Source organism: Eptatretus burgeri, chromosome 12, assembly GCF_056783735.1.
Source record: "Eptatretus burgeri isolate ZD-2024b chromosome 12, Ebu_testis_v1, whole genome shotgun sequence".
In the NCBI taxonomy this organism is placed as follows: Eukaryota; Metazoa; Chordata; class Myxini; order Myxiniformes; family Myxinidae; genus Eptatretus; species Eptatretus burgeri.
In genome coordinates this window covers 36,724,510-36,743,278 of record NC_140972.1, presented here as the reverse complement: position 1 = coordinate 36,743,278, position 18,769 = coordinate 36,724,510, and the positions used below count along the sequence as shown (strand labels likewise).

General features: G+C 42.1%; 1 protein-coding gene across 6 annotated transcripts in view; it reads left to right on the top strand.

Annotated features, from left to right (window-relative positions):
• LOC147015421 (voltage-dependent N-type calcium channel subunit alpha-1B-like) overlaps positions 1-18,769 on the top strand; it is a 293,408-nt gene that overhangs the window by 31,485 nt on the left and 243,154 nt on the right. For 5 of the 6 annotated variants that reach the window (XM_085850152.1, XM_085850151.1, XM_085850153.1 and 2 more), the window contains exons 4-8: positions 7,872-7,977; positions 10,690-10,829; positions 11,525-11,616; positions 18,231-18,383; positions 18,521-18,699. In XM_085850152.1, coding sequence (XP_085706278.1) covers positions 7,872-7,977; positions 10,690-10,829; positions 11,525-11,616; positions 18,231-18,383; positions 18,521-18,699 — 670 coding nt within the window. Of the gene's footprint in view, positions 1-7,871; positions 7,978-10,689; positions 10,830-11,524; positions 11,617-18,230; positions 18,384-18,520; positions 18,700-18,769 lie in introns of those variants that run through there. The other variant, XM_085850154.1, reaches the window with a different exon arrangement.

Genomic DNA, 18,769 nt, shown 5'->3' with positions numbered 1-18,769 from the left:
CCTCGTCCTGGCAGCGGAGTTGCTCTCTTCATCAAAAACTCTATTCCTCACTCTCCATGCATTGCCCTCACCCACACCCCCAGAAATACCTCTGGCTACGGCTTCCCCTCCACTCCCACCTCATGTTTATGTGTGCATTGTACCGTCCTCCACACAGTGACGACTCCATTTACACCTCGCTCACTGAAAACATGGACTAACTTTTATCCTCTCATCTCAACTCTCTCTTCCTCATGTGGTGACTTCAATTGCCATCATGCCAGTTGGCTGGGTGTGGGTACCTCCCTCACTTGCCATGGCTCTTCAGCAAAAGACTTCTGCGACTCATTAGGACTGACACAACCTGTCAACTTCCCGACCAGGATCTCAACCATCGATACTCCATCTCTTCTGGATCTCATTTTGACCAATTTCCCAGAAAACGTCTGCTATTCTTCCTCTGCTCCATTCGATTCATCTGACCACATGCTTGTCAAAGTAAACATCTCTTTGGCTGTTATTAGAGAACCACCTCAGCGACGTTGAGTCGGGCATTTCACTCAGGTCAACTGGCAAGGTCTTCAAGCAGCCATCAAACTTCTAGACTGGTCTCCCATCTCCACTTTCTCTGACATCAACTCATCCTGGGAATTCTTTCAAGGAAATTTGCTCTCATGCACAGATTTATCACATTTCATCTTCAGTTGTCCTACCCTTCCTCCCGCCCATGGTATACTGAAGCTTGTGGCGAGGCAGTTGTCCTGAAACAACTTGCCTTCACCTCATGGAAAGCAAATCCAACTGAAGGCAATCTCAGTTCCTTCCACAATGGTCGGAACAAGTGTGTCTACCCTGAGAATAGCCAGGAAACAGCATCTCTCTAATCTCAAGTCTGAACTCTCAAACCTGTCTCCCTCCTCCAAATCCCAGTGGCATCTAGTTAAGTCTGTTTCTGGTGTATGTTCCCCCTCCATCCCCTCCCTTTCATCAAATGGCCACACAGCAGACTGTACGCGAAAAGGCTGAATGCCAGAACTCGGTATTTGCTTCTAAATCCTGTGTCCCAAACCCATCGATTTCTGTACCTACTTTACCCAGTCACACCTAGCTGTTCCTGGACTTGATGCCCTTTTCTTCTGACAATGTGGAGAGCTTTCTGTCAAACCTCGACTCTGATTCTGCAACCGGTCCAGACGGCATCAGCCCACATGTACTAAAAACCTGCTCTGCTGCTCTTGCTCACCCTTTCTCTGTTCTATTAACTCTCTCATTTACTCAAGGTCATTTGCCTTCTGCTTGGAAATCAGCAAACATTACCACTCTGCATAAAAAGGTGCAAAAACAGATCCTTGCAACTATAGACCAATCAGCCTTCTCCCAATCATTAGCAAGGTTATGGAATCCATCATCGCTTCCGACAATAAATCCTTCCTCTTCTCCAATGGCCAAATTTCCAATCATCAATTTGGATTCAGACCACATCACTCTACTCTGGACTTGCTGCTCCTGCTTTCCCAACAATGGATGGAGGTCCTCATTGCCAGACATGAGATCAGAGCCATCTTCCTAGACATATCGCTTGCTTTCGATACGGTCTGGCTCACCAAACTCTATTCCTATGGAATCCAAGGCAATGTCCACTCTTGGCTCGCAGACTTCCTCTCCTGTCGCAGTCAACGTGTGGCCCTTCATGGAATTCTCTCATCCCCTCTTCCTGTCCAGGCTGGAGTTCCTCAAGACAGTGTTCTGGGTGCAGTGCTTTTTCTTGCTTTCATCGATGATCTCTCCGACTCTCTGGAAAATCCTCTTTATCATGTTGCTGATGACTCGTCCCTCTGCCGTACCATCTGCCATCCCTCAAACCAGCAAGCAGCAACCTCTTCACCCTCTGCGGATCTTCACAAGCACGTGGAACATGTGTTTCAATCCTGACAAATCTCACACTCTCACTGTGTCTCTCCAAAAGGACCGTTTGGACCCCCTCCCCCCCCCCCAATGTCCTTTCTCAACAATCCTTTTGAAGAAGTCCTTTCATTCAAACTTTTGAGCCTCACTATCTGCCATGGTCTTTCCTGGGAAAGCCACATCTCCAGATGGCCCCAAAACTAGTCGCCGATTGGGCATCCTCAATCGTGGAAAGTCCTTCCTTGGCACACCTGAGCTCCTGACCACGTTCAAAGCTTTCGTCCATAGTCTCATGGAGTACTGGTCTCCCCTCTGGGCTGGTGCTTCCACCTCTCTCCTTTCTCGGCTTCATGCTGTGGAAACCAAGGCATTTATGATCTTTGTTATCTCCTGTGGTGAGGCTGACTCTTTGGGTCTCTCACTCTCTCACCGCAGGCAGGTCGGTGGTCTTTCTGTCTTCTACTTTCTTCTCTCCGGCTTCGCTCCCCCTGCTCTGTCTGCTATCTGTCCCACCCATATTTCCGCAGGGCACTCAAGGTCCGCCAGCAACCCCCTGATGCTTAATCTACCAAAATCACGAATCACTGCTCACCTTCATTCTTTCATTCCGATTTTGTCCTGCCTTTGGAACAAACTCCCACACACTCTTCAATCCCACTCTTCCCTCCAGGTCTTCAAAATAGCTATTCATCACCATCTCTTTTATTCCCCCATCCAAAACCATGATCTTCTCTACCCCCGTTAATTCACCCCAAATCCACCTCCTTCAAATTCCCTGCTTTCCCATCCTAAAAGTCCCTGTAGTGTTCATCTTGTTTACCCCGTGTACCCCGCTCCATCCCTCTCCCTTCCACAGATCTCCTCCTGTCTTTGTTCCCACTGTTTTGTCCTTCCCTCTCCTGTTCCGCTTGTTTCCTGGTCCCCTTGTTATACGTTTTGTGTGTTGGCTCTTATACGAGCCTTGACATTGTATATATAAAATAAATAAACAGGAATAAATTCCTGCCTGTGTATAGTGTGAAAAAAAGTCAGACTGAAAACCTCAGAAAATAATATATACAGGACACACATTTTTGTTCATTTATTATTATTATTGTTATTATTATTCTTTATATGCACAATATTTACCCTCCCCCTCCCTCCTAATTCCCACTATCGTGTGCAACCTTGGTGGAGAAATCACTTTTAATGTCGTTTTACAGTGATCTGAGGCTCATGATGGAGTTTGTACATATATCACATGCAGAAGAAAAGTTTTAGGGGACAATCAATGAACATGAATTCCAAGGATATATGTGGACAAAGGACATATCAGCACAATCAGTAGACAATAGATAAAGAAAAGTCAGGGGATGTAAACTTGGGATCCCTGCAATATTAGCTATGTGCTCATCTTGGAACACCAAACAGCCCAACGCAGTATTTAAAAAAAGATTAGGTCAATTGAAAATCAGAAACACTTTTAGGTAAGTTGATATGTTGTCAGTGGAACCACTCTGCTCTCAGCATTGTGAATTATTTATGAGCCATTGCAGGGATTGCAACCTTTACTGCCTATCCATACTCTCTCTACAGTTCGACACATGTGCAATAATGTAAGATACACTGCATGTATGGAATATGTGCATTAGGTATGTACCATGTGGTTCGTCAAACATGTGCAGTTGCGGGCACATTTATAATGCAGTTCCCTTACAAGGAACGTCAATGCAGGAGGAAGCCATTAGGCCCATCAAGCTTACACAATGCTTGCCAACCTATGGTTGGTTGTCCATGCTCTCTCCATTTTAAATGCTCAGCATCAACCAAGAAAGCAGCACATCCCATTTTTGAAGTCTTTGGTATGACACAGCCAGGGTTCAAACTGCTGACTTCCAGGACTTATAGCGGATGTTCTAACCGTTGTGCCACCAAGTCTGGTAGTACAATGAAAAGCCACTGTACTGCTGTGAATTCATGGTTTTACCACATTCAGTATTATTATACAAATACATAATGTAAAGACAACAATATTCCAAACTTGATTGTTCATAGAACACCTCATCCCACACAGTCTTGAGAAAAAGGACACGGGAAGGCTCTTTTCCGCTCTTGCTTTGCGTTTCTGAGGACAATCTATATTTCCTACAAGCTGCAATTTTGTTTGAATCATGGTATTCCCCAATGATGAGAGCGTGAGCTGCAAATTTGATTGGTCGAGATGGCATAAAACGGCGTAATCTTTTTCCCAAGTACTGTTAAACGGAATATTTTTGGAAATGCCAACAAGACAATTTGTATTCCACAGTGTTCAATCATATTATTCAATTGAAATAAAATAAAGGTTTTAAAAAGGCTGTAGAAAAAAACTTTTTAGGAAGTTTACCGCCATTAATGCACCGGATTTACACCACCTTATTTAACTTGTTACATTAGTTATTTGTGCATGTTGTTTTTGTCCTTTATAACGTCCTTAAAAACAGCGAGTTTCCTGTTTGGAATGATTTTCAATTTTGTTTGACTGCCAGACAGGCAAACAGAGTAAAAATATTATCTCACTCCACTTTGCACTTGCATGATTGGGATGAGATTCCATACAATTTGCAAAATTTGGAGCTGAAGTACAGCTAAACTGCAGGTTCATGTTCCGATTCGTGTTCTACAGTGTTCAAATATAAAATTCAATTGAAATTTAGTAGTTCCTCGATCATAGACTGACATCTGCAGACAGACAGAGTGAACATTTTGCTTAATAATTGTTGCTTTAACCAGAGGGTTGTCTCATTCTGAAGCTTGTAAGTTTCTTCTTCAAAATATTAGGACTATTGGTACCGTTTATAATTATTGGGCTTGTGTTGGTCATTCTGTTAGATGCAAAGACCTTTTCTTTCTGCAGGTATGTCTGAAACTTATGATATAGCTTGTGTATGTTACATTAAGTTATGTTATGCTCTTGTTGATCCCGGGACTGGTTCTCTCACAGTTTCTTCATCCAACTATCACACAGTTGGTTTAAGATGCTGTTTTATAATGAGTTGGCCTTTGGCATCATCTCACCACATGGTTCAAAGTGCATGCACATCATAGGTTAAACTTGCATATTACTTTTTCCATTGTCTTCAATTATGCTTGTAATTAATATAAAAGTACATCAAGTCGAAAGTGCTTCTCCTGCCTGTGATATATGTACAAGATTGAATCATAAAGTTTTCCCCTGCCAATGAAGGAATGTTTTTTTGTGCCAGTGAAAACATTCCTTGGCACACCTAAACTTTCATCCACCCAGAAGGCCTTCATCTTCAGCTTGTTGGAGTACTACTCTCTCCTCTGGGCTGGCACCCCTGCCTCACACTTTGCTCAGCTTAACGCTGTGGAAACCAAGGTCTTCAAAATCATTGACATCTCCCACGATGAAGCTGAGTCTCTGGGCCCATTATTTTCATATCGCAGACAGGTCGGCGGTCTCTGGCTTCTACTGCCTCCTTTCTGGTCTTGCACACTCTGCTCTTTCCATGCTCTGTCCCTGCCCTTCCCCTCCACCCAGCTTTGTGCAGGGTGGATGCAGACTGCCAGTAACCCCCTTCTCGTGAAACTTCCAAAATCCAGACTCCAGACTCACTACTAACCTCCACTCACGACTAACCTCAGAAAATTGATGTCCGATTTGCTGGTAAACTCTACTAGTAACGAGTCAGTATATCTTTATCCCGGTATCAAGGAGCTCATATAAGTATGGAACGACGGGTCATGGGTCAACAGGCAAAATGTGGCAGAGGGAGGGAAAGCGGTGGGACTACAACAAACAGATGCACCACAACACAAGAATAGGAATTTCAAGAGAAAGCTGGGAACAGGGTCTCAACCAGGTGTATTAAAGAAATTTGTACTTGCACATTATTTTAGTTTATTCATATTTAAAACACATTAGACCACTTTTCTTTTGGTTGCATGAGTGTGAATAATCATTCCAAGTTTATGGTTTTCTTAATGTCCCATTTGTGAATGATAGATATACATCGAGTTATTGAAAAGGTGTACGCGTGAAAACGTCTGTCTTTAACACACAAATAAACTGCTTTGTACAGTATGCAAGTCGTATATAAATAATAGAGATGTGTGTCGCTTTTGCTGAATAGTGACACCCAGACAGCTGCTTGTTTCTCTTGGTGTCCAGTTGCATGTACGTCACAGTTAAACAACCAGGTGTGCAAATGCAGAAAGAGGAAGTAATCATCAGAGCTTTGAGGGACAGGACTGTAAGTGATGCAGAGTGAGAGGGCAGACCAGAATCATGGATACCACCAAAAAGGAGGGTTGCTATTCTGTCTGTGCCCTCGATAGGTAGGAAGCTCTGCAAATTTTGGGACCCTTCCTATTGCTTGAAGACAACTTTCAACAAAGTACTGCTGGCATTCTAATTCAATTGCTATGATAAATATACACCATATGCATTATAATTTCATACATATGTAATAGCTTATGGAGTGACTTGTTCAGTGAGGTAAACATTACATCCTGGTGTTTAAAAATGAAGCATCTTGCTTCTTCATTTACAGCAGAAGCTAGAACACACTCAAATAGTCTTTAAGCATTGCATTCATGAACTACAATAGAAAGACACTTGGTAGACCTCATACTTCTGCTTGGCTAGATAGTTTGTTTTGTAGCCCACTGATAAGTTGGATCTGCATCCGGACCGAAACCAAAAATCGAATTGATTTGTTATTGTCACTTAACCAACTCATCCACCTTTTTTGTCATAACTCGTCCAAAACTTTTTAAATGTCATGCAATATATCAATTTGGCCACATCTCTCAATGGTGTCAAATAACGTAGAATTTTTTTTAATTATCGTGTCCAGATCCGGATCTTCAACAAAGTCGAATCAATTTGTCCTTGTCACACACCCAACATGTGCACCAAGTTTCATCCGAATCAATGCATAACTTAAGTTAGCGTGGTATATATCGTTTTTAGCTCCATCGCACTCAATGGTGAAGAATCACTTAAAAAATTATCGTATCCAGATCTGGATTCAGATCTTCATCAAAATTGAATCAATTCTTCCTTGTCACACACACAACTGGTCAGGTTGTAGCTTGCATTAATTGAGGGAATAAAAACAAAATAAACCTGAGGTCATAGCATCATTATGAACCTGTCCACCAAATTTCGGCTGAATCGGTCCACAACTTTTTTGAGATATCATGCTCACAGACAAGCAAACAGACAGGCAAGGGTGAAACCATAACCTCCGTCCACCTTCAGTGGCGAAGGTCATGAGTTTGTACAGAGAGTACAGGTAAAACAATATTATGGTATATCAATATACTTTTACATGAGCAACAAAAACATTTGGAAACAAGACAGTAGACTAATTTTTAATCTGAAATAAACATAATGCAATACTGTACTGGAACAGCACTCGGAAGAGCGCATACCTCCTCTAGACTGAACAGTTTAGGTTTTACATCCCACTGATAGGCCGGATCTGGATCCAGACCTGAACCAAAATCGAATCGGCTTGTTCTTGTCATCTAACCAACTCATCCACCAAGTTTTGTCATAACTTGTCCACAATTTTTTGAAATATATTGCTATATATCTTTTTTGGCCCCATCTCTCAATGGTGAAGAAGCTCTCAATCCCCATCTCTCAACTTAAAATATTTCAAAAATTCTCGTATCCAGATTTTGATCATCACCAAAATCGAATCAATTTGTCCTTGTCACACCCAAACAGTCCACCAAGTTTCATTCACATCCATCCATAATCATAAGAGTTAGCAATAAAATATTCTCCATGAGGAGTCCCTCCTATGTTTAAAGTTGTGCAACGATCAGTTTTGCAACATTTTTAAAGCAAAAATATATCAATCTGGACACACAGACAGAAGCATTGCAATAGTCTCGCATCCCCCTCTGGGTGATACTAATAACACAGGACAGGCATTGGGAAAGTGGAAATGCATTGACAGAAAACCTTGTAGACCTTGACACTTTCATACCCCGTTTGAATACCTCATCTTGGCAACCATTCTGGCAAATTGTGTGGTCCTTGCACTGGAGCAGCACCTTCCTGGGGGAGACAAAACACCTTTTTCCAAGCGTTTGGTGAGTCCATCCATATTTTCCACACTTCTGTTGGAAATGACATTTACAACCATTTCAATGTTTTAAAGAAAGATGTGTGTTATATTCCGTTCAGTTTCATAATCTTTGGCAAAGAAACAGTTATTTTGACCTTTTATAATATGTGAATGCTTGACAGGGTGGAGCTTGCACCGCACATGCATATCCACCCCAAATTTGCTGTGCAAAATGATTGTCTCTTGAGGAAGGGCAATTTCACGGTAAAAACTTTAAATTCCTAATCAAATCGGTATAAAAAGATGAAACACGGCCACTTTCAGCGAGTGAGTGAATACCGTGATGTATGATCCATGTGTCACGTATAACAGCGAAATCTTGACATGTATCCTTCACTGACGTAAAATAATTCATGACATAAATGCTGCACAACTATTTTTCAATCATGTACATGTATTTATGACTGCTTTTTTATGATTGGACACCCAACTTTCTATCTTCTATATTCTTGAAACAATATCAAGAGATCCAGCTCCTCGGCATCTTGCTGCAGCATCCATTTTATGCACTATCTATACCAACTGGATGGGCTGTCATGGCTGAATGCTAAAGTCAAAGCACTGCCATCTTGAGACCCCCAGTAGAAGTGACTGTACACATTGTTCATACTCAGTGTCACATGCATATGCAGGGGGCTAACCAGGATTTTCCTGGCGGGGGAGGGGGAAGATAAGATTACCTGCGAAATGAGTAAGTAGCAGAGGCCGCAAAATATTAAAGCACAAAATCAAGGCGACAGGGTGAGAGTGCAAGAGTGTCATTCAATCTCGGTCTATACTGAGATGCACCAACTACCTGTAGTGCAAAACCATCAGTCAGACGATTCTCTCCCATAGTTGAGGTAAGGAGACGGCTCGAACCCCCCAACCCGGTTGTGCCAATATGCATATGATGTTAAAATTAGTTCCCCTGGGCCTGCAGCGAAATTTTGCCAACACATTTTTGCAAAGTACCATTCATAAACGGTCTGTGGGAAAAGCGTTTGTGAAGGCTGTTATGACATGAAAATAGTGTACTGAATTGCAATCGTGTAATCTCCCCCCCCAACCCCCACCCCACTTCTTATCTCACCATGATCATCGTTAGTGTGCTCTTTAATTGTCACTCGATCCCCACAATTAATTATTGTATTTCTCTCTCGTCCTTACATTTAATTCCTAAATTTCTTCCTTTATCGCGCCATTCTCTCTCTCTCTCTCTCTCTCTCTCTCTCTCTCTCTCTCTCTCTCTCTCTCTCTCTCTCTCTCTCTCTCTCTCTCTCTCTCTCTCTCTCTCTCTCTCTCTCTCTCTCTCTCTCTCTCTCTCTCTCTCTCTCTCTCTCTCTCTCTCTCTCTCTCTCTCTCTCTCTCTCTCTCTCTCTCTCTCTCTCTCTCTCTCTCTCTCTCTCTCTCTCTCTCTCTCTCTCTCTCTCTCTCTCTCTCTCTCTCTCTCTCTCTCTCTCTCTCTCTCTCTCTCTCTCTGTCTCTCTCTCTCTCTCTCTCTCTCTCTCTCTCTCTCTCTCCCCAGCTCTCTCTCTCTCTCTCCCCTGCTCTCCCTCTCTCTCTCTCTCTCTCTCTCTCTCTCTCTCTCTCTCTCTCTCTTTTCCCCCCCCTCCTCCCCCCCTCTCTCGTGTATACAGAGTCCAGGCTCATCGAAGAGCAAGACAAATGAACAAATCAGGATGCAACAGAACAAAAGTAACAGTGGAGAGATGAGGGGAACACCAACAGCAGAGTTGAAGGACAAAATAGAGGGGGACTTGGACAAATAATGGGTGTGGGTTGGAATGAGGGGTAAGGGAGGATGCATAGGGTAGACAAGATAGATAGAGAAGCAAACTCTCAGGAAGGAAAAAATGGAATTTGGAAGTCTCTCTCTTTCTCTCTCATATCCTCTCTGTTACTCCCTCTCTGATGCTATTTGTTGTGTAGCACGACATCGTGTGACGAGGCGTGATGTTGCGTGACAACGTGAGGATGCGACGCAATGCCATGTGATGCATGTAACTTAAGCATGGCTTTCAAGGCACTTGTTTCATTGGAGTGCTGCTGCTTTCTGGGGTCACAAGATGGCTGCTCCTCAGCTTCACAATCATTTGACCAATCAGTGGAGAACTTCCCATCCAGTTAGTTTAGAGATCAGTGGTTTATGCATGCAAACAATTTATTTACTCTAACTTCCTGAGCTCTGACCTTCTACAAATATTCTGATGAAGAAACCAACAAAATTAATAACCACCCATCTTGAATATGAGGCGCAACAGAGTGAGTAATATGTCAACATCAAAAACCTGGTGTTTATCAACAAATAATCACGTTCATGATTTACTAATTGCCATTTCCCTGGGTCCTTCGCGAGTCTCCTTTGATTTTCAATTTCCCATCTCGTCCGATACATCATGGACAACATCAGTTTCATTAATCTGTTGTGTTCTGGATTGTATGATTATAATCTCTTTGGGGGGTTGGTTGTATATTTCATTGCTCCACCCCAACCCATGTCTAATTCAATCCCCTTCCCTCCCTTCCTTCTCCTAATCCCATCTTTCTTTTCTTTTATATACAACCTCTCATATTTCCTTTCTCAACTTCCCTTTTTCCCTCCGTTTTTTTTTTGTACACATGGTGAAAGCTCATGGAAGAGCTGGGTCCTTTGTCTTCCTTTCTGGTTTGCTCACACCTACCCTGTTTGTTGCAGGAACTGACAGAACCATACTTTATTGGGATGTTTTGCCTTGAAACTGCAATCAAAATTCTTGCTTTGGGGTTTGTATTCCACAAGGGCTCATATCTGCGAAGTGGCTGGAATCTCATGGATTTTATTGTAGTCATAACAGGGTGGGTATTATGCCATGCACTTGATTTCACACACCATTTTTTTCTGTTCCTTTTTAATCATGCTTCTTTAACTTGAAGCATTGATACAGTCCTTAGAAGTATTGAGGTTTACCAACACATTTTAAACAAGAAATGAGTACCCAAATGAGAGAGTTGAGGTAGATTACTATTTGGTAACCTCCCTTGTAATTGTACCTTGGACCAATGCTAGATGGTTATCAACACATACCTGTATATGAAGCTTCTTATTTGTGAATCACTTTTTTGGAACTAACTTGTCTCTGCTCAGAGTATAAAAGTAGTTTTTAATGAGATACCTCGACTAAAGGAGTAAATAATCCAGATATTTACAAATTCCGCTGTGGGAACAGGAAGTCATAATCAATACATTACTTCACAACTTGTTACTCTTACATTGCATATTCTCAACATATGGTACATTTATTCTAATGAGGTGCAGTTGTGTGATGTAATTTTCCTGGTAGGATTGCAGTTTTAGAAAATGCACATTAGTTTAAAGTGCAGTTTGATAATCTACTTTGGGACAAATGAAGTGTATAGATATTTGGAAAGTGTGTAATCTGATGTTATCTGCCTTGCCTACCAGATACTCCCTATCCTTGTTAACTCTAGAAATGATAACATAACACCTCAACCAACATAGTAGTAACAAAATTACATTTGATTTATTGCAGGATTCTCTCTATGCTTGGGTCAGATGTTGACCTACGAACCTTGCGTGCAGTTCGCGTTCTTCGCCCTCTCAAGCTAGTCTCTGGCATTCCAAGTATGAGTTCTGACATTAAACATGCACTTAACTATTCCTTACCTCTATTTAATATATTGCACCCAGAGTCACTAACATTATCTGCTAAAGTAACTTGGATTCGTTTTTAGGAGGTAAGTGCTGTTAAAACTGAAATAATTGGTTTGAGCATTGATCTGATGCTGATCATGAAGCCTCTGCATAAATCACGTGCAGGCCAAAAACATTAGTAGACATGTGTACTTTAGCATTTAGTGCATGGGATTTGAATCATGAGTTCAGATGGGAATGCTAAACAACCTTATCCATTGATACATTGTCGCAGTGTTGCACTTTCATCCAGAAAATCTTTTTTTAAGGTTAAAACCTGATTATAGGATTTAACTTCTATGTACGTATCTCACAGGGCTGGCAAGATAGCCTAGTGGTATGCACATACATTTACCTGTGACATGTCTCACCTATGTTGGAATCTCGACGTAACTATAAATTGTCGGAGCTCTAAATTATTGTCCTGCAGTTTTGTATGCAGGACGAGGCAACAATATGTGTGCCATTCAGCAGAAAGACGATAAACTGGAGAATCCATCTGCCAGCACTTGTTGTTGGTGGATGTTAAAGATCCTACAAGGTATTTGGCTGAGAGGAGGTGAATTATCACTGGCATGGTGAGTTATCACCTGCATCCTGACCAGATTAGAAAATATTGCCTATCGTGCATTAGGTCAGTGGTTTTATCTCCTTGGATACCTCTTGACACCAGATTACACTGCTTGCTAACTCGGAGCATGGTTATTGTTTGGTTAGCAGCTCCTACACTGCAAACAAATGAACAAACCCCAGGCTGTTCGTATATCAGATGTGAACAGCTATCTTTGGCAAAATGGAGGGCAAACATTAATGAAAATGAATGAATTTTAAATAGCAGTTTAATTCATTTGTTGTGTTCTGTATCTTGCGACTCAAATTTATCTTTGTCAGGAGAGTTGTGAATGTATAATATCTTTCTATCAAGATATATGTATATGTATATATATATATATATATATATATATATATATATATATATATATATATATATATATATATATATATACATACATTGTATTGTTGTTATGGAAAAGACCCCATGCATTCAGAGACAATTGGGCTTTTCTCTCGACAGATAATTATTTAGTTTATGTGAGATAGATCCTTGCTCTTTTCTATAGAGGGATATGCATTATGAGTTTGTTCAATTTCTCTTTAATCCCTTCATCGATCAATCCATCTTTTGTCCCTTCTTTAACTTCAGCGACTCATCCATCGCCGTTCCATCGCTCTTTGCCTTTCAAACCTTGTAACACCTCATGATCCTGCTCTTTAGCCTTCAAACACTGTAACTCCCATGGAAACTTTGCTTCACCTGAATCCACACTTTCGTTCCTCCATCTCAATCCTCTCCCCCTCGTCCTTTCACCTCAAAACCTCCACTTTACACCAGCCCTTCAAACCTCCCTCCCTCCTTTTCCATTCCACATCTGAAACCATCCCCCATTTGGCCTGACGAGCTGCAAGACGAAAAGCTTTGACAATGTCTGTTCTTTTTTCTGACATATACACTACATGACCAAAAGTATACGGACACCCCTTCTAATTAGTGGATTCTGCTATTTCAGCCACACCCATTGTTGGCAGGTGTATAAAATCAAGTACACAGCCATGCAATCTCCATAGACAAACATTGGTAGTGGAATGGGCCGTACTGAAGAGTTCAGTGGCTTTCAACGTGGCACCGTCATAAGATGTCACCTTTCCAACAAGTCAGTTCATCAAATTTGTGCCCTGCTAGAGCTGCCCCGGTCAAATGTAAGAGCTGTTATTGTGAAGTGGAAACGTCTAGGAGCAACAACCACTCAGCCGCGAAGTGGTCGGCCACACAAACTCACAGAATGGGACCACTGAGTTCTGAAGCACGGAGCACGGAAACATCGTTTGTTGTCGGTTGCAAGACACTACCGAGTTCCAAACTGACACTGGAAGCAACATCAGCACAAACACTGTTCATCGAGAGCTTCATGAAATGGGTTTCCATGGCCGAGCAGCTGCACACAAGCCTAAGATCACCATGCGCAATGCCAAGTGTCTGCTGGAGTGGTGTAAAGCTCACGCTTCACCATGTGGCAGTCCGACGGACGAATCTGGGTTTGGTGGATGCCAGGAGAACGCTACCTGCCCGAATGTATAATATACCAACTGTAAAGTTTGATGGAGGAGGAATAATGGTCTGGGGCTGTTTTTCATGGTTCAGGCCAGGCCTCTTACTTCCAGTGAAAGGAAATATTAATGCGACAGCATGCAATGACATTCTAGATGATTCTCTGCTTCTAACTTTGTGTCAACATTTTTGGGGAAGGCCCTTTCCTGTTTCAGCATGACAATGTCACTGTGCACAAAGCGTGGTCCATACAGAAATGGTTTGTCGAGATTGGTGTGGAAGAACTTGACTGGCCTGCACAGAGCCCTGATATCAAACCCATCGAACACTTTTGGCATGAATTGTAACGCTGACTGCGAGTCGGACCAAATCGCCCAACTTCAGTGCCCAACCTCATTTATGCTCTTGTGGCTGAATGGAAGCAAATCCTCGCAGCAATGTTGCAACTTTCTAGTGGAAAGCCTTCCTGGAAGAGTTGAGGTTGTTATAGCAGCAAAGGGGGTGACCAACTCCATAATAATGCCCATGATTTTGGAATGAGATGTTGGATTAGCAGGTGTCCACATACTTTTGGCCATGTAGTGTATACAGTGCCGATAGAAAGTCTACACCTCCTTTCAAAATTTTCACCTTTTGTTGCCTTATAGCCTGGAATTATATTGCATTAAATCAAACTTTTTCTATCTTTATTTACAGATTATAACTCGCAACTTCCAAGTGAAAAACAATTTCTACAAATTTCATAAAAGTAATTTTAAAATACAAAACTACAATATCTGGGTTGGATAATTGTGTCCACCCCCCCACCCCCCTGAGTTAATACTTGGTGGAAGCACCTTTGACAGCAATTGCAGTTGTGAGTCTGTTGGGATAGTTCTCCACCAACTTTGCACACCTTGATTGGGAAATATTTGCCAATTTTTCTGAACAAAACTGTTCAAGTTCAGTCAGGTTGTGTTTCGGAGCGTTGATGGACAGCAATCTTCAAGTCATGCCACAGAATTTGGATTGAGGTCGGGGCTCTGACTGGGTCGTTCAAGGACATTTATGTTTTTGTTCCTTAGCAACTCCATGGTAATACCTGGTGTTGGCTCAATGGTTAGGGTGGTGGCTTGGAATCCTCTGATCCTGAGTTCAAACCCCACTCCACTGTTGAATTCATACCAGGTGGGGTTGACTCTGCCTGTCATCCTTCCGAGGTCGGCAAAATGAGTGCCAGCATGCTGGTATACTGTGTCGGAGTGGCGACCCGTCCAGGATTGTGTCCAATAGCCAAGGAGACTGCTTAGGCAGCACCAACGCTCTGCATGGAGTATGGTCCCGATGGATGGATGGAACTCCATGGTAGCTTTGGCTGTGTGCTTCAGGTCGTTGGAATGCTGAAAGGTGAACTTCCGTCCCAGTTTCAGCTTTCTTGCATGTTTTCTTCTCGGATTTTTCTGTATTTTGCTCCATCCATTTTCCTTTCGAACCTGATAAGTGCCCCAGTCCCTGCTGATGAGAAACATCCCCATAACATGATGCTGCCACCACCATGTTTCGCAAAAGGGATGGTGTTCTTTGGGTGATGTGCTGTGTTGGGTTTGCACCAAATGTAACGTTTTGCATTTAGGCCAAAAAGTTTCATCTTGGTTTTGTCAGACCACAACACTTTTTGCCACTTGACTTCACAATCTCCAGAGTTTTTTTTTTTTGCATACCTCAAAAGGGACTCAAAGTGGGCTTTTTTGATTAATAACTTCCTTCTTGCCATACTACCATACAAGCCAGACTTGTAGAGTCCTTGGGGTATTGTTGGCACATGCCCACAATGACCAGTCTTTGCCATAAAGGCCTGTAGCTCTTTTAAAGTTTCCATTGGCCTATTGGTGGCCTCTCTGATTAGTCATCTCCTTGTTTGGTCATCCAGTTTGGAGGAATGGCCTGATCTAGGCAGGGTCTTGGTGGTACCATATGCCTTCCACTTCTTAATGATTGTCTTAACTGTGCTCCAAGGAATATTCAAGGCTTTTGAAATATTTTTAGACCCATCCCCTGATCTGTGCCTTTCCACAACTTTATCCTGGAAGTCTTTTGAAAGCTCCTTGGCATTCATGGTTGAGTCTTTGCTGTGAAATGTACTACCCAGCAGAGGAAACTTACTGGAATAGCTGATTTTATTCTGAAATAATCAGAATCACTATCATTTGACACGTGGAGGCCAATTAACTTGGTGTGTGATTTTGAAGGTGATTGGTTACACCTGAGCTAATTTACAATTGCTATTATAAGGGGGGTGGACACTTATCCAATTACGATATTCTAGTTTTGTATTTTAAATGAATTTCCTGAAATTTGGAGAATTTGTTTTTCACTTCGAAGTTCTGGGTTACGATGTGTAAATGAAGGTGGAAAAAGTCTGGTTTGATGCAATTTTATTCCATGATATAAGGCAACAAAAGGTGAAAATTTTGAAAGGGGGTGTGGACTTTCTATATATATATATATATATATATATATATATATATATATATATATATATATATATATATATATATATATATATATATATATATATATACATACATACATACATCTGAAAATAAGCAGCTCAGGAGACATACTTGTCTGGAGAGTAAAAGCACACTGAGCCTAAAAGAATAATAAAAATTATTTATCGAAACCCTGACGTTTCAGAAGACCACTATCTTCCGTCCTCAGAGGTCCTTCCGTCTGTCCGTCCTTCCACTATCTTCCGCCCTTCCGTCCTCAGACCACTATCTTCCATATCTTCCGTCCTTAAAACGCTGCATGTGCAGCTGCAAAGACATTAACTGTTCTTCTGTCCAACAGGAACGGCAGCTTGTCACGATTGTGCTGCGAGGGGGACTAATTAGCATGAGGTTTGGGACGGATTTAATAAAGAGAATGGGATTGGAGGGCGGATTTGCTTCCGGATTGGATGTTTGGGTCACAGGTTCGGTGTCACATGTTCCATGTCTGATCCGGGTTTGTGCATTGTGTTTGGCCTTTCCACCCACGAGTTTGGGCTGTACATGATTGTGCAATCCTCGATAGGCAGTATGCAGGTCAACGTGATGGTTAACCGACCGTGTGCCCGAAAGCCATGCTTCGAGAATTTTCCGGCTGGCCCGGCCGGGTGCCGAGGCTTTATCTGCCGTGTTTTCCCATGTAATGGTGTGATGTAGATTGTGACAATGTGCCACTACCAGCGAAAGCTTGTCTCCGCATGTTACAGCTTTCTGGTGCTGCATTAATTGTGTTGCGAGTCACTTGGACGTCTGGCCCCCATAGTTGGCATCACAGTCTCAACAGGGGATTTCATAGACCACGTTCATCTTGTCAAGTCCGTTCATCCTGTCTTTGGGCCGAGACAGCTGCACGCAGATTGTTGTCTGAGGTTTGTGTGCGACCCGGATTCCAAATGGTTGGCAATTTTCGAAGCACATCGTGACCTGAGGAACCGGTCAAAACAGTTGTATTACCGTACATCAGCAATACTTCAGAGGTTTGACGTTTGTACGTAGTACATGCTTGGAAGCCTCATTGGTATGCATTGCTGTCTGCGCTGTTGCTGATGATTCGCCATTTAGCGATGAAACCAATCCGGCAGCAAATGGGGTGTGTAGCATTGGGATTCTCATGTGTGCACTATGTGTGAACGTCTTTATAGCTGTGGAGGAACTCTGGGAAGGGTTTGAAAGAGCAAAGCGCTAACCTTGTGTAGGCCTTCTTTGGTTGTGTTTTATGCAGCTTCTTCAGCGAGAGGAGTGTGGGAGGTGTCAAATATATATATTTGTATGGAGAGCAAAAGCACACTGAGCTGAAAAGATTAATAAAATTCTTTATTAAAACCCTGACATTTCAGAAGTCTACGATCTTCTGTCCTCGGAGATAAAAAATAATAATAATTATTATAATAATATAACACCGCACGTGCAGCTGCAGAGACGTTAACTGTTCTTATGTCCAACGGGAAGAGCTGAGTGTCACGATTGGGCTGTGAGGGGGACCAATCAGCATGAGGTTTTGGCTGGATTTAATAATGAAAGTGGGATTGGAGGGTGTATTTGCTTCCACCCTCCAATCCCACACAAAGTGGAAGGGTACCGACACCCAATAGCATATCTTAGAGTAAGATTCAGGACTGTGATTTGGACATGGGATGTCCCTACAAGGTGTTCAGTAGCTACACAACAAAACCTTTCATTTCCATGTGTGGAGTTGCTAAACACCATGGCTTGCTATGCATTGCAATTACAATTCTGTGTGCCCGTTGACATTTGGTAGGATAACAAATATGGTAGCACACTGTATTTCAATTTATTATGCTCTCGCTCTCACTATCAAAAAAGGAGTTTGGCTGAAAGAGATGAACATTGAATTTCATTGAGACATACATTTTAATTGATAATTTTGTGTTTGCATGCCTTACCAGGTCTTCAAGTGGTGCTCAAGTCCATTATGAAAGCCATGGTGCCTTTATTACAGATTGGACTTTTACTTTTTTTTGCCATTCTCACTTTTGGTATCGTTGGCCTTGAATTTTACATGGGGAAGTTTCACCAAGCCTGCTTCCATAATTATACAGGTATATTAGAATCCTAGGTTTGAGTGAAATCTCTCAAATCAGTGAGGAATATATTTGCATTTATTATTGTATTGCATTCTCATTGTTGCTTTGTGAGTAGGTTGTTTAATATTTGTTTGTACATACATGTGCTGCAGGACAAAACCTCGATTACCCATGTGGCTCTGGGCCGCATATCTGCCCGGAAGATTATGTATGCCGAAGCTACTGGAAAGGTCCAAACAATGGTATCATCCAGTTTGACAACATGCTGTACTCCGTCCTTACTGTGTTCCAGTGCATTACCATGGAGGGGTGGACAGATGTGCTGTACTACGTAGGGTCACCCACTCATCCACTGCTCCCTAATCTGCTTCATTGTTCTTTCTCATTTGCTTGCTTTCTTG